Here is a 15,999-nt window from a genome sequence, read left to right as displayed (position 1 = left end):
ATTCTTAAAATGTATAAACGAATATTAGTTTGATTAATATTGATTAGAGTGCACAATATAAATAAAAGAATTGAGAGAAGAAAAAGAGATATGTTATCTATCAAAACCCAGTTAGATTAACATTCATTGGATTGCACACTTAGTTTGTTTGTGTGGATATGTAGCAAATTAACATGTTAAATAGCACTGAATGACTGACTGAATGGAAATGACAATAAATGAAAATGTAAAACGAAAAAAGCGATCACGAAAATGTTTCCAATAAATGAATGAAATGATTTTTGTCCACTTTGTTGTTCAGATATATCACATATTTGTAACTGAATGATGCATTCATTGAAACAAAACACTGTATGAACTGAGGAGTGAGTCCCGTGAGTTTCATGTGTTTTCTTCACTCCGCTGGGAAACTGCTCTCATGTCAAGAAGCATCAGATCATTGCATGCGCTGCATCGTCCAATCAGTGAGCGATACACAGTAAGGGGGCGGGGCGAGTATCTGAGGATTTCATCGAAGGATGGTCTGGTGGTTCCTCGATTATAGCTCCTCCATTATCGCTCCTCGCTCCTCGATCCTCGGTCCTCCGGCAAAAAGAAGGCCATTGGGACGCTACTCAAGATGGCGCAGACAAATCAACTTCCGGTGAGACCGAGACCGAGGAGCGAGGAAATGAAAAATAAGAGAAGTGAAACGCAGCTCCTGTTTATAGTGCGGAAGGACCCAGGCTGGGCGAAAAATGGAATGCAGCCAGGCAGGGGCGGACTGGGACTAGAATTCAGCCCTGGAAACTGACCCAGTCCGGCCACATGAAATGTGAACGGGGGGGCATCAGAAAAAAAAATACAGTACTATTAGTTATTAGAAATCAGCTGTTTATTAGGCTGCATTCATGCAGTTCAAGGGATAATTGTCATCCACTTCTTGCTCTTGCCCTGCACTTGTATGTGCCAGTTGAGCTGGTTCTTCCACCATCTCAACTCTCTGTCCCTCATCATGAACGCAGGAGGCTGGCTGTATATCTGAACTCGCGCCCTCATCATTCTCTTCATTATCTTGCACTTGTTCTGCTGATGATAGTGCTTGTAGCAGCGCAGCTGCCAAAAAGGTCTGTCAATTTGCGACATTTATATGCTTCACCTGCGAGTGACTTCACCTTTTTTTCTCTTGCCTTCTCAGCCCCACCTTTTTCTTTTCGTTTTCTCTGATTTTTATCCATGTTTTTTCATTCTCCCTGTCTGCCGCGGCGTCTACCCTGCTGAAAAAAACAGCGTCGACCAACTTAGCTGGTCAGGCTGGTCAACCAACCTGACCAACTGAGTTGACCAGACTGGCTGGTTTAGAGGGGTTTTGGACACTTTAGCTGGCCAGGATGGCTGGTTTAGCTGGTGCACCAGCTGAACCAGCTAAACCAGCTAAACCAGCCATCCTGGCCAGCTAAAAAAAACAGCATCCATCTATCACTAGTTTATGTTTAATAAATAATAGTATTAAACATACCATGCTGGAAGCTTAGCAGGATTCCAGGTGACCAGCATACATTGTTTAAATACTGGTATGATTATTTAAACTAGAGAACATAAATATATTACAAAGATTCATTGTGTCATGTATTCTGGTATCTACAAAAATAAAGACATTGTATAGTGTTCATAACAGTATTTTATAAATAGCAATAAATAGTAGTTAATATAATAAAATACACAGTAACAATACAAATAACAACCAACCTGCAAATCAACCTCAAAATAAATATATTATCTAAAACAGGTGGATTTGATTTAAAATAAAAGTAATAAATAGAATTCAATATTTAAATGGTAACTAAAACAGTAACACTATGAGAAAAAGGCCGTCAGCGCAACTTAAATGATGACGTTAAACAATTGTTTTAAAGGGCCGGCCGGCCGGCCGTCAACGGCCCTTGAGGACCGGCCGTTCTGTGGTTCTCCAGATTCTACAGATGGCCAGTCCGCCCCTGCAGCCAGGTATGTGAGCTTACTAAAACTTGTGCAAGAGCAAGAACATTTCCTCTTCGGGATGGTATATAAAGCATTGTTGATTTAGTACAGGTCCACCAAGACTCAAATATGAAGACTTTGGTTGCTGCATTGGCTCTTTGCCTCCTCTACCTGCCTGTGTACCAGGCACTCAACCCTTATCTTTGGACAAACATTGACAACAAAATTGAAGAGATGGAGGCCAGACTGACAAAGACTGAAAAAGAGTTGATGGATCACAAGCAGATGACCGGTAAGAAAAGACAAACCTATTTTTTAGACGATTCATGATCGCATTTATCTTTCAACACAGTAGTTGGTATTTCGTATAATGCATTACCCTTATGCTGCAGAAAATCTTGTAATGTTGAAGTATACGCAAGCAGGTGGTTTTGTTGACAATTATGTCTCTTTTTCAAGAAACACATGAGAACAAAAAACTATCTTCTCACTTCTGCACTAAAATGTTACAAGACAAAATCTAAAACTACAGTGTAGAAGTGCGTTGTTACAAGTATAAGTCCTGCATTCAAATTCAAATAAGTAAAAGTGTAAATTAATTAGCATCAAAATATACTTATAGAATTAATTTAGGAGGATAACCTATTTCATAATATTGTATCTATATATTTATATAAAACTTTATATATGGCTTGTTAACTTAATTTACCCCTCGGAAAATGGGTTGTGTCATTCACGATGTGACTGAAGGAAAATTATAAAAGTATCAGCTTTATAAAAAATTAAATAACAAAAAGTAATAGGAATACATTTGGCAGAATAGCCAGTTTCAGAGAAATCTATATTATGTTGTTGGATTATAATTATTGAGGCATTCATGTGTTCATCACTTTAATGTTGTAGCTGTTTAAGGTAGAGTAATTTTGAATAAATACTGCTGGGAAGCTTAATGTATTATAAAACATCATCATTGATTAGTTGATTGATATTTTATATCAATCATCTTAATCTGCAAAGTAACGAAAAGTGTCAAATAACCAGGCAAAGGAAAAAAGTTAAATATTTAACTCAGAAATTAAGCATAAAGTTGCATAAAATAGGAAGTACCTCAACATTGTACTAAGTAAATGTGATCTTCTACCAGTGTAAATAACATCAGACACAATCAATATATAATCGACGCACCAATGTTTACAATCAGAAATCCAAAACATATATTGATTTCACACTAGGAACTATTCATGATTTATTGTTTTATGTCTCAATTATAAAAACACTTGTTCACAGGATTTAACAGGAGGTTGGTTTATGTAAGCACAGATCTGCAGTTTAAAGAATCCTGAAATGCTTTATTAAAGGCTGCTTGAATGGAAGCATATTGATAGGACTGTACAGCTTTTCTTTTCCTCAGTTGTACTTGCCTGCCTTCTGGAGGACAGAGAGGAGACAGCATCAGTATCCAAGCAAACATTTCAGTTTGATATCAGCATTAAGGCCTGATCAGCGTAAAGTCTTATTAAGTTAGTCATTTCTTTCACCTAGAATACAAATACCCAGCCTTATAGAAATAATCACAAAGTGGATGCACACATATTGAATTCATTGGCCTAAGTGTATCTAGCTAAATGGAGATAATACAGTGGATGAATGTGGGGGGACTGAGAGCACCTCTGTGTGTCTGCTGTGTCCGCAGTGTACAGTGTGAGAGGCAGAGCATTTAGTCTATTTCAGTATCTGGATATGTGAGATCTTTTCTTCACTCTTCCCTCACACCATAGAGAGCCTGAAGACCAAACTGAAAGACACTGAGAAACAAGTAGAGGATCTGAGGGCAGATCAAGGTAAGAATATAAAGTAAATGGACACTATGTTTTCATTTATTTTAGGTAGGCCTATGGCTTGCATTGTTTTCAACTTGATGACACTTTTTAAACAAAAATGTTTTTATGTAACCTTTCAAGGTCAGCATGTGGCATTTGGAGCAACTTTAGGCCCCGTTGGAGATGTTGGACCTTTCAACGCTGACATCACACTGACCTACAAGAAGGTCTTCACAAACACCGGCGCATACAACCCTGGAACAGGTAAACTGAGCAACATGATGTGTGTTAAAGGTCCCCTATTATACTCTTTTCCAATAATATATTATAGGTCTCAGATATATACAAAACATGTCTCTGAAGTGTTTGGCTCGAAATACCAAACAGATCATTGTAGCATCCCATAATCCCCTCTGTTTCTGCCCTGTTTAAGAAGTGATGATTCTGGGTCTGTTACTTTAGATCAGCGGTTTTCAAAGTGTGAGGCGCGCCTCCCCTGGGGGGCGCCAGAGAGCTTCAGGGGAGGCGCAGCGTGAGAAAAAAATAAAGAGAAACAATGAAATCTAGCTCGTTAACTTCAGCTAACTTTATGCGAGCGGCAACATGGATCGATTTTTAGTGAAGTTACCTAAAGTGAGAGAGGAGACAGCGTCTGGCCACCCCAGTTGGCAGCTTTGTTTTGAAATAAAAGTTGTGGCTCATCGGACATTTATCAGAGAAAATCCCTGATGTCCGAGTGCAAGTGAATGCAGCACAAGACGCGAGCCTTGTAACCCTGGCGCGAGCGAGGAAATGTGATTGGCGGCGATTTCATTTGAACGGGCGGCAGAAAACGAGAAGCATTCGGACCCAAGTACACGGAAGGAATAAGGTATTTGCGGTCTACAATGACAGAGAAGAGACTGTCAAGTTTGGCTGTGCTCAGCATTGAATCAAAACGCACTAAAGCTTTGGATGTTAATACGTTTGTGAGGCGTTTTGCTGAACAAGATGGTAATCGCCGCATTCAGCTGTAATAGGCATGCCAACTTGATGCTCTGCTCACGGATGACTCGAGCATTAAAAACTGTTAAGATGATGACCTTACGTGTGTACATATATTTTTTTCTTTGTGGGGGTCTGCCCTGAGAAAGTCAAATAAGATGGTGTGTAAAACTACACTGCCCAGACAAAAATAAGTAACCACTTTGATTTAACTAGGCCAGTAGGTAAGGGCATTCCACTGGATAATAATACCCCTGCATTATAGCAACAACAATAATAATAATAATAATAGCAATAATAATTGGGAGGGGGGGGCGCGGCTGTTCTTATATTCTCTGAGGGGAGGCTCACCTTCCCACACTTTGAAAACCCCTGCTTTAGATGAAAATAAGGAGCCACTCCCCACGCCCCTCTGAGAGATATTTGGTTTAATAAAACACAATGGTGCACTAGGAGGACATTCAGCTATGGCGCAGTGGGCTAGTGCGTTGATTCTCAGATCAGGGGAGTTGGGAACACCATTTAGCGAAACAGTGCATGAGAAGCGAAACGGTTGCTTAAGAATGTTTTCACAAGCAACACTCCAATGGCTGATAGCTCCAGTACCGCACGAAACATGTTTTCGATGTACGAGAGTGAAAATGGAACGCACACGCTATTGCTTGTTTAGATCACGCAGTCTGTTCTTCTTCTCTGTCTTCCGGTTGTTGCCTCTTTTGAATGACGAATACACACTACCGCCGCCTGCTGGTAAGGAGAGTTATTGCCACTCACGCATGCAGTTCGTACGTGCTCGGCGGAAGTCTTTGCGGTGTGTTCCAGTGAGACACATGGCCAAGACGCAGGAGAACACGGCGACGCAACAGTCGACGTCGGCGAGTTCTCTGGTGACTGCTTGGTGTGTCAGGGCCTTAAGGCTCAATGCACAACAGATTAACAGTAACTTTCTCTCTTTTTCATCCCCAGGTATTTTCACTGCTCCTGTCAAAGGAGTCTATTACTTCAGCTTCTCTGGTCATACTTATTCATCTAAACCAATGGGGCTGGGCCTGATGAAGAATGGAGAGCAGATGGTTATTGTGTACAACCATGCAGCTGGAAACCGCCATGAGACGGCAACCAACGGCTTGACTCTGCAGCTTGAAGTGGGAGACCAGGTGTACATGAAACTCTGGAAGAACACCTGGGTTCATGATAATGGGAATACCCACTGCACCTTCATTGGTTTTCTGTTATTCTCTCTGTAGTGGTCTGCTTTATAACCTGAAGGTAGCAAGTCTGGAATGATCTTCAAAAATTCTAGATAAAATATTTGGATCTTTAGCAGCCACTCTGTTAGTTTTCTCTCTTAGCTGATTTGGTGGTGGGACAACTTTAATCAAACACTAAATATAGGTTAAAAGAAATCCCTATTATAAGTGTGCACATTGAAACATTAAAAACTTAGAAAAGTGTATATTCATTGAGTAAATGTTTGCTATATAAACTGTTTCTATTAATAAAGCTACACATTTAAAGCATTAAACCGCAATTTTGTTTAATTTGTAATGAGATAAAATCATCACATAGACTTAATTGTAATTAAAATGCTAAACTTAACTTACTTCAAATGTAACTTGTTCCTCTGTCAACTTCATATTATACCAATTTGACACTGCAGTGTAATTTGGAATAAACTGAAAGATGTTTATTAATTGAGGCTATCATAACATTTTTGACAATTTCATTTTTCATTTCCATCTTTATTTCGAACAGATTAAAAAAAGCAAATAAAACAAAAACAAATGTGAAGAACAGAATACCGTATTGTTAGAATACAGTATTTATCAATATTCATAATATTATTTATATATTCAACAACAAATAGTCATAATAAATCATATGTGTCTGAAAGGGAGCAGGAGGAAGCAAATGCTTATTAATTCCCACCCCTTACTTACTGCTGATCAATGATTATCCTTTAAATCATTTCTGCAAGTTATTCCTACTTACATATTTACATTTATACATACATTTACAATAATTTCTCATCTTCAATCACCTTTCTTCATTCTCAAGTGTTTTCTGTAGGCTACATCCTTTTAAACTGAATTATATTTGAGCTAGGTTTACTGCTGCCTTTGGTAGGATCAAAGACCAAATCAAAGATACATATTTTCCTTCTATCTGTAGTGCCATTATTTTGGAGTGAGTTGACAAATGTTAGAGACAGAAGAAAAACATGAACATTTGATTTTGAACTGTGCCTGTAAAAACCCGAAAAAGGGGTACAACAGTTAGCCTAAATCTTTATCCCAAACTTTAAAAACCTGAAATAAATACAATAAATTATTACAGCTCTTAACTTCTTCCAAGGTACAAATTAAACAAAGGAGTTAAATCCGACTAATAGTTGAGCTTTAGGAAAGCAGTTTTTATTTATCTTTTCACAGATCTAGGCGATAGCTTTTTCCCTCTGTCACATTCTTTATGCTAAGCTAGCCTGCTGCTCACTAATGCTTTATATGTGTCGAAACATGCATAGGTGGTATCGATCTTGTTATCTATCACTCTCAGCAAGTAAGAGAATAAGTACACTTTTGAGCTTTAAAGTACACACTTTGGCAGAGGTGGAAGAAGTACTTAGATCTTGTACTTGAGTAAAAGTACCAGAGTGTAGGAATAATACACAAGTAAAAGTCCTGCATTCAAAATGTTACTCAAGTTAAAGTACAAAAGTATTAGCATAACAAATATGAAAGTACTTATTATGCAGATTGGTCCATTTCAAAATGATATATATTATATGTTTTGATTATACTTATTGATGCATCAATGTGTTTATCAAAGCTGGCAAAGCAGGGTAGCTTGTGAATTTACTCCAGGTGAAACTAAAGTCTTATTAAGTGTGTTTATATTTCACATTATTAATCAAAATCTTTAAAGCAATTAAAGGACATAATACATGTAGTGGAGTAAAAGTACACTATTTACCTCTGAATTGTGGAGTAGAAGTACAAAGTAGCATAACATTGAAATAGTCAAGTAAAGTACAAGTACCTCAAAATTGTACTTAAATACAGTAGTTAAGTTAATCTACTTAGTTACATTATCCCACTGGCGATTGGTATATTTTAATATAAATTCTAAAAGAAATTGAGCAAGTCCATTTCATTGAAGTTGACAGACAGGTGGGGTAAAATGTGTTAACCAGCGAAAGCATATTGAGTGAAAACTATAAGAAGTGGTAATGGTGTCATTGTAAGCTTATCATGATAGCAGCATGCCATCTAAAGAGTTATTTCTTGTGAAGAAGCAAGCTTTTTTCCCTTTACGGCTTCGTCAGCAGTTACAGACTATTTAACTAAAACCTCAGTCAAGCTCTATGTACAGCACACAATGAAAGACTTACTTCCACATTTCTTCATATTCTTGCTGCTGGGATCAGACTGAGTGTGTGCATTGTCAGCTGTCACATAGGTCTGAGTTCATGTGGTTAACAAGTAAGACACAAAAGCTCTTCAATAGTCTACACGAGAGAAGGTGTTTATGGGGGAGAAGTGCCAGCAGTGACAATATGGCATTATTTTTAGGGAAATTAGAGAATTTGTCTGAATGTGACCATTTCTGTCTCTGGATTTGCGTCCAAACAGCTCATAGAAGAACAGCCAGTGTCATATGATCCTGCTGGCCTTTTGTGTAGATAGCTCATGACAAATAGGAGCATAAACAAAAGTGTTGCCTTTATATTTGTGTTCGGTGAATTTGAATGAGGCAAGTTGCAAAGGCAATTAGTTGAGGATACAGTTTTAATGACTAATGCTGAAATATAGAAGTGTCTAGCCAGCCTTTCCTTATCTCTAATGCAAAAAGAAGATGGCTAATACAAAACAATGATTGTTTTGACAAAGGTAAATAAGGTAATAAACAAAGACACCTTTGGCCAGGTACTCTCTTATCATATTCTTGTTATCAGTTTATTTGTTATGATTCATCAGATGATAGGAAAAACGCTTTTTATTTTCTGGTAAATTAAAGTGGCATTTCCGTCTTTGTGTGTGTTACGACCGGCTCGCAGGCCACAACAGAAGAGAGGGAGACGCACGGCACGTGGATTTCCGTTAAGCAACGGCACATTTATTTATGCAACTCAAAAGGCGACACCGCCGTGGGGTTCTGCCAACAATGGCTGCGTTTCACTTCGGTTAAATGGATTCCTTGCGTCCCTCACTTGCGTCGTTTCCCTGCGACTAGTCCCTCCCACCAGGGAAGCATGGAGAGACGCAAGGAAACCACGAGAAGCAGGGAAATGAGTTTTAAGAGCAATGGGACGTCCTTTCCCCCGGAGCGTCACGTGAAGCGACGTCCGTTTGTGATGACGCCGCACAGCTGATCGTCTGACAGCAGCCAGCTCTGTCCCCGTTATTTTCACAAACACCCCCGCCTCTGTTAGTACACATTTACTGACACAAACATTTGTATCATCTGTTGTAGACCCAAATAAATAAAATCAAATAAGAACTAATTCTCAAAAAAGATAAACGCCATTCTTAAAATGTATAAACGAATATTAGTTTGATTAATATTGATTAGAGTGCACAATATAAATAAAAGAATTGAGAGAAGAAAAAGAGATATGTTATCTATCAAAACCCAGTTAGATTAACATTCATTGGATTGCACACTTAGTTTGTTTGTGTGGATATGTAGCAAATTAACATGTTAAATAGCACTGAATGACTGACTGAATGGAAATGACAATAAATGAAAATGTAAAACGAAAAAAGCGATCACGAAAATGTTTCCAATAAATGAATGAAATGATTTTTGTCCACTTTGTTGTTCAGATATATCACATATTTGTAACTGAATGATGCATTCATTGAAACAAAACACTGTATGAACTGAGGAGTGAGTCCCGTGAGTTTCATGTGTTTTCTTCACTCCGCTGGGAAACTGCTCTCATGTCAAGAAGCATCAGATCATTGCATGCGCTGCATCGTCCAATCAGTGAGCGATACACAGTAAGGGGGCGGGGCGAGTATCTGAGGATTTCATCGAAGGATGGTCTGGTGGTTCCTCGATTATAGCTCCTCCATTATCGCTCCTCGCTCCTCGATCCTCGGTCCTCCGGCAAAAAGAAGGCCATTGGGACGCTACTCAAGATGGCGCAGACAAATCAACTTCCGGTGAGACCGAGACCGAGGAGCGAGGAAATGAAAAATAAGAGAAGTGAAACGCAGCTCCTGTTTATAGTGCGGAAGGACCCAGGCTGGGCGAAAAATGGAATGCAGCCAGGCAGGGGCGGACTGGGACTAGAATTCAGCCCTGGAAACTGACCCAGTCCGGCCACATGAAATGTGAACGGGGGGGCATCAGAAAAAAAAAATACAGTACTATTAGTTATTAGAAATCAGCTGTTTATTAGGCTGCATTCATGCAGTTCAAGGGATAATTGTCATCCACTTCTTGCTCTTGCCCTGCACTTGTATGTGCCAGTTGAGCTGGTTCTTCCACCATCTCAACTCTCTGTCCCTCATCATGAACGCAGGAGGCTGGCTGTATATCTGAACTCGCGCCCTCATCATTCTCTTCATTATCTTGCACTTGTTCTGCTGATGATAGTGCTTGTAGCAGCGCAGCTGCCAAAAAGGTCTGTCAATTTGCGACATTTATATGCTTCACCTGCGAGTGACTTCACCTTTTTTCTCTTGCCTTCTCAGCCCCACCTTTTTCTTTTCGTTTTCTCTGATTTTTATCCATGTTTTTTCATTCTCCCTGTCTGCCGCGGCGTCTACCCTGCTGAAAAAAACAGCGTCGACCAACTTAGCTGGTCAGGCTGGTCAACCAACCTGACCAGCTGAGTTGACCAGACTGGCTGGTTTAGAGGGGTTTTGGACACTTTAGCTGGCCAGGATGGCTGGTTTAGCTGGTGCACCAGCTGAACCAGCTAAACCAGCTAAACCAGCCATCCTGGCCAGCTAAAAAAAACAGCATCCATCTATCACCAGTTTATGTTTAATAAATAATAGTATTAAACATACCATGCTGGAAGCTTAGCAGGATTCCAGGTGACCAGCATACATTGTTTAAATACTGGTATGATTATTTAAACTAGAGAACATAAATATATTACAAAGATTCATTGTGTCATGTATTCTGGTATCTACAAAAATAAAGACATTGTATAGTGTTCATAACAGTATTTTATAAATAGCAATAAATAGTAGTTAATATAATAAAATACACAGTAACAATACAAATAACAACCAACCTGCAAATCAACCTCAAAATAAATATATTATCTAAAACAGGTAGATTTGATTTAAAATAAAAGTAATAAATAGAATTCAATATTTAAATGGTAACTAAAACACTAACACTATGAGAAAAAGGCCGTCAGCGCAACTTAAATGATGACGTTAAACAATTGTTTTAAAGGGCCAGCCGGCCGGCCGTCAACGGCCCTTGAGGACCGGCCGTTCTGTGGTTCTCCAGATTCTACAGATGGCCAGTCCGCCCCTGCAGCCAGGTATGTGAGCTTACTAAAACTTGTGCAAGAGCAAGAACATTTCCTCTTCGGGATGGTATATAAAGCATTGTTGATTTAGTACAGGTCCACCAAGACTCAAATATGAAGACTTTGGTTGCTGCATTGGCTCTTTGCCTCCTCTACCTGCCTGTGTACCAGGCACTCAACCCTTATCTTTGGACAAACATTGACAACAAAATTGAAGAGATGGAGGCCAGACTGACAAAGACTGAAAAAGAGTTGATGGATCACAAGCAGATGACCGGTAAGAAAAGACAAACCTATTTTTTAGACGATTCATGATCGCATTTATCTTTCAACACAGTAGTTGGTATTTCGTATAATGCATTACCCTTATGCTGCAGAAAATCTTGTAATGTTGAAGTATACGCAAGCAGGTGGTTTTGTTGACAATGATGTCTCTTTTTCAAGAAACACATGAGAACAAAAAACTATCTTCTCACTTCTGCACTAAAATGTTACAAGACAAAATCTAAAACTACAGTGTAGAAGTGCGTTGTTACAAGTAAAAGTCCTGCATTCAAATTCAAATAAGTAAAAGTGTAAATTAATTAGCATCAAAATATACTTATAGAATTAATTTAGGAGGATAACCTATTTCATAATATTGTATCTATATATTTATATAAAACTTTATATATGGCTTGTTAACTTAATTTACCCCTCGGAAAATGGGTTGTGTCATTCACGATGTGACTGAAGGAAAATTATAAAAGTATCAGCTTTATAAAAAATTAAATAACAAAAAGTAATAGGAATACATTTGGCAGAATAGCCAGTTTCAGAGAAATCTATATTATGTTGTTGGATTATAATTATTGAGGCATTCATGTGTTCATCACTTTAATGTTGTAGCTGTTTAAGGTAGAGTAATTTTGAATAAATACTGCTGGGAAGCTTAATGTATTATAAAACATCATCATTGATTAGTTGATTGATATTTTATATCAATCATCTTAATCTGCAAAGTAACGAAAAGTGTCAAATAACCAGGCAAAGGAAAAAAGTTAAATATTTAACTCAGAAATTAAGCATAAAGTTGCATAAAATAGGAAGTACCTCAACATTGTACTAAGTAATGTGATCTTCTACCAGTGTAAATAACATCAGACACAATCAATATATAATCGACGCACCAATGTTTACAATCCGAAATCCAAAACATATATTGATTTCACACTAGGAACTATTCATGATTTATTGTTTTATGTCTCAATTATAAAAACACTTGTTCACAGGATTTAACAGGAGGTTGGTTTATGTAAGCACAGATCTGCAGTTTAAAGAATCCTGAAATGCTTTATTAAAGGCTGCTTGAATGGAAGCATATTGATAGGACTGTACAGCTTTTATTTTCCTCAGTTGTACTTGCCTGCCTTCTGGAGGACAGAGAGGAGACAGCATCAGTATCCAAGGAAACATTTCAGTTTGATATCAGCATTAAGGCCTGATCAGCATAAAGTCTTATTAAGTTAGTCATTTCTTTCACCTAGAATACAAATACCCAGCCTTATAGAAATAATCACAAAGTGGATGCACACATATTGAATTCATTGGCCTAAGTGTATCTAGCTAAATGGAGAAAATACAATGGATGAATGTGGGGGGACTGAGAGCACCTCTGTGTGTCTGCTGTGTCCGCAGTGTACAGTGTGAGAGGCAGAGCATTTAGTCTATTTCAGTATCTGGATATGTGAGATATTTTCTTCACTCTTCCCTCACACCATAGAGAGCCTGAAGACCAAACTGAAAGACACTGAGAAACAAGTAGAGGATCTGAGGGCAGATCAAGGTAAGAATATAAAGTAAATGGACACTATGTTTTCATTTATTTTAGGTAGGCCTATGGCTTGCATTGTTTTCAACTTGATGACACTTTTTAAACAAAAATGTTTTTATGTAACCTTTCAAGGTCAGCATGTGGCATTTGGAGCAACTTTAGGCCCCATTGGAGATGTTGGACCTTTCAACGCTGACATCACACTGACCTACAAGAAGGTCTTCACAAACACCGGCGCATACAACCCTGGAACAGGTAAACTGAGCAACATGATGTGTGTTAAAGGTCCCCTATTATACTCTTTTCCAATAACATATTATAGGTCTCAGATATATACAAAACATGTCTCTGAAGTGTTTGGCTCGAAATACCAAACAGATCATTGTAGCATCCCATAATCCAGTTTCAGCCCTGTTTAAGAAGTGATGATTCTGGGTCTGTTACTTTAGATGAAAATAAGGAGCCACTCCCCACGCCCCTCTGAGAGATATTTGGTTTAATAAAACACAATGGTGCACTAGGAGGACATTCAGCTATGGCGCAGTGGGCTAGTGCGTTGATTCTCAGATCAGGGGAGTTGGGAACACCATTTAGCGAAACAGTGCATGAGAAGCGAAACGGTTGCTTAAGAATGTTTTCACAAGCAACACTCCAATGGCTGATAGCTCCAGTACCGCACGAAACATGTTTTCGATGGACGAGAGTGAAAATGGAACGCACACGCTATTGTTTGTTTAGATCACGCAGTCTGTTCTTCTTCTCTGTCTTCCGGTTGTTGCCTCTTTTGAATGACGAATACACACTACCGCCGCCTGCTGGTAAGGAGAGTTATTGCCACTCACGCATGCAGTTCGTACGTGCTCGGCGGAAGTCTTTGCGGTGTGTTCCAGTGAGACACATGGCCAAGACGCAGGAGAACACGGCGACGCAACAGTCGGCGTCGGCGAGTTCTCTGGTGACTGCTTGGTGTGTCAGGGCCTTAAGGCTCAATGCACAACAGATTAACAGTAACTTTCTCTCTTTTTCATCCCCAGGTATTTTCACTGCTCCTGTCAAAGGAGTCTATTACTTCAGCTTCTCTGGTCATACTTTTTCATCTAAACCAATGGGGCTGGGCCTGATGAAGAATGGAGAGCAGATGGTTATTGTGTACAACCATGCAGCTGGAAACCGCCATGAGACGGCAACCAACGGCTTGACTCTGCAGCTTGAAGTGGGAGACCAGGTGTACATGAAACTCTGGAAGAACACCTGGGTTCATGATAATCAGAATACCCACAGCACCTTCATTGGTTTTCTGTTATTCTCTCTGTAGTGGTCTGCTTTATAACCTGAAGTTAGCAAGTCTGGAATGATCTTCAAAAATTCTAGATAAAATATTTGGATCTTTAGCAGCCACTCTGTTAGTTTTCTCTCTTAGCTGATTTGGTGGTGGGACAATTTTAATCAAACACTAAATATAGGTTAAAAGAAATCCCTATTATAAGTGTGCACATTGAAACATTAAAAACTTAGAAAAGTGTATATTCATTGAGTAAATGTTTGCTGTATAAACTGTTTCTATTAATAAAGCTACACATTTAAAGCATTAAACCGCCATTTTGTTTAATTTGTAATGAGATAAAATCATCACATAGACTTAATTGTAATTAAAATGCTAAACTTAACTTACTTCAAATGTAACTTGTTCCTCTGTCAACTTCATATTATACCAATTTGACACTGCAGTGTAATTTGGAATAAACTGAAAGATGTTTATTAATTGAGGCTATCATAACATTTTTGACAATTTCATTTTTCATTTCCATCTTTATTTCGAACAGATTAAAAAAAAACAAATAAAACAAAAACAAATGTGAAGAACAGAATACCGTATTGTTAGAATACAGTATTTATCAATATTCATAATAATATTTATATATTCAACAACAAATAGTCATAATAAATCATATGTGTCTGAAAGGGAGCAGGAGGAAGCAAATGCTTATTAATTCCCACCCCTTACTTACTGCTGATCAATGATTATCCTTTAAATCATTTCTGCAAGTCATTCCTACTTACATATTTACATTTATACATACATTTACAATAATTTCTCATCTTCAATCACCTTTCTTCATTCTCAAGTGTTTTCTGTAGGCTACATCCTTTTAAACTGAATTATATTTGAGCTAGGTTTACTGCTGCCTTTGGTAGGATCAAAGACCAAATCAAAGATACATATTTTCCTTCTATCTGTAGTGCCATTATTTTGGAGTGAGTTGACAAATGTTAGAGACAGAAGAAAAACATGAACATTTGATTTTGAACTGTGCCTGTAAAAACCCGAAAAAGGGGTACAACAGTTAGCCTAAATCTTTATCCCAAACTTTAAAAACCTGAAATAAATACAATAAATTATTACAGCTCTTAACTTCTTCCAAGGTACAAATTAAACAAAGGAGTTAAATCCGACTAATAGTTGAGCTTTAGGAAAGCAGTTTTTATTTATCTTTTCACAGATCTAGGCGATAGCTTTTTCCCTCTGTCACATTCTTTATGCTAAGCTAGCCTGCTGCTCACTAATGCTTTATATGTGTCGAAACATGCATAGGTGGTATCGATCTTGTTATCTATCACTCTCAGCAAGTAAGAGAATAAGTACACTTTTGAGCTTTAAAGTACACACTTTGGCAGAGGTGGAAGAAGTACTTAGATCTTGTACTTGAGTAAAAGTACCAGAGTGTAGGAATAATACACAAGTAAAAGTCCTGCATTCAAAATGTTACTCAAGTTAAAGTACAAAAGTATTAGCATAACAAATATGAAAGTACTTATTATGCAGATTGGTCCATTTCAAAATGATATATATTATATGTTTTGATTATACTTATTGATGCATCAATGTGTTTATCAAAGCTGGCAAAGCAGGGTAGCTTGTGAAT

At 38.2% G+C, this 15,999-nt stretch overlaps 2 protein-coding genes across 6 annotated transcripts; both read left to right on the top strand.

The window, feature by feature from the left end:
* Positions 1 to 650: 650 nt before the first annotated feature.
* On the top strand, positions 651 to 6,288 carry LOC117489050 (complement C1q-like protein 2). 4 transcript variants are annotated; one of them, XM_034138287.1, is made up of 5 exons: positions 651 to 752; positions 1,987 to 2,251; positions 3,738 to 3,800; positions 3,912 to 4,043; positions 5,730 to 6,288. In XM_034138287.1, exons 2-5 carry the CDS (start codon positions 2,089 to 2,091, stop codon positions 6,008 to 6,010), a joined length of 639 nt encoding a protein of 212 aa, XP_033994178.1. In that variant the 5' UTR covers positions 651 to 752; positions 1,987 to 2,088; the 3' UTR covers positions 6,011 to 6,288. The 4 variants fall into 4 exon arrangements, with proteins under 4 accessions (XP_033994178.1, XP_033994177.1, XP_033994179.1 ...); XM_034138288.1 differs by lacking the exon at positions 651 to 752 and adding an exon at positions 1,968 to 1,986 and having other exon boundaries at positions 2,071 to 2,251; XM_034138286.1 differs by lacking the exon at positions 651 to 752 and having other exon boundaries at positions 1,935 to 2,251.
* Positions 6,289 to 11,141: 4,853 nt separating this feature from the next.
* LOC117488912 (cerebellin-4-like) lies at positions 11,142 to 14,837 on the top strand. Of its 2 annotated transcripts, none has more exons than XM_034138072.1 (4): positions 11,142 to 11,539; positions 13,025 to 13,087; positions 13,199 to 13,330; positions 14,110 to 14,837. In XM_034138072.1, exons 1-4 carry the CDS (start codon positions 11,377 to 11,379, stop codon positions 14,388 to 14,390), a joined length of 639 nt encoding a protein of 212 aa, XP_033993963.1. In that variant the 5' UTR covers positions 11,142 to 11,376; the 3' UTR covers positions 14,391 to 14,837. The 2 variants fall into 2 exon arrangements, with proteins under 2 accessions (XP_033993963.1, XP_033993962.1); XM_034138071.1 differs by having other exon boundaries at positions 11,359 to 11,539; positions 13,208 to 13,330.
* The last annotated feature ends 1,162 nt before the right edge of the window (positions 14,838 to 15,999 follow it).

Source organism: Trematomus bernacchii, unplaced genomic scaffold, assembly GCF_902827165.1.
Source record: "Trematomus bernacchii unplaced genomic scaffold, fTreBer1.1, whole genome shotgun sequence".
Taxonomy (NCBI): Eukaryota; Metazoa; Chordata; class Actinopteri; order Perciformes; family Nototheniidae; genus Trematomus; species Trematomus bernacchii.
The sequence above is the reverse complement of the archived record's forward strand: the minus strand, read 5'-3'. Positions and strand labels throughout refer to the sequence as shown.

Excerpts from the sequence above, each read along its gene's own strand:
- LOC117489050 (XM_034138287.1), top strand. The coding sequence starts at position 2,089 with ATGAAGACTTTGGTTGCTGCATTGGCTCTTTGCCTCCTCTACCTGCCT. Across the intron at positions 3,801-3,911 it reads GGATCTGAGGGCAGATCAAG|CCTTTCAAGGTCAGCATGTG; the intron begins GTAAGAATATAA and ends GTTTTTATGTAA. Across the intron at positions 4,044-5,729 it reads CGCATACAACCCTGGAACAG|GTATTTTCACTGCTCCTGTC; the intron begins GTAAACTGAGCA and ends TTTCATCCCCAG.
- LOC117488912 (XM_034138072.1), top strand. The coding sequence starts at position 11,377 with ATGAAGACTTTGGTTGCTGCATTGGCTCTTTGCCTCCTCTACCTGCCT. Across the intron at positions 11,540-13,024 it reads GGATCACAAGCAGATGACCG|AGAGCCTGAAGACCAAACTG; the intron begins GTAAGAAAAGAC and ends CTCACACCATAG. Across the intron at positions 13,331-14,109 it reads CGCATACAACCCTGGAACAG|GTATTTTCACTGCTCCTGTC; the intron begins GTAAACTGAGCA and ends TTTCATCCCCAG.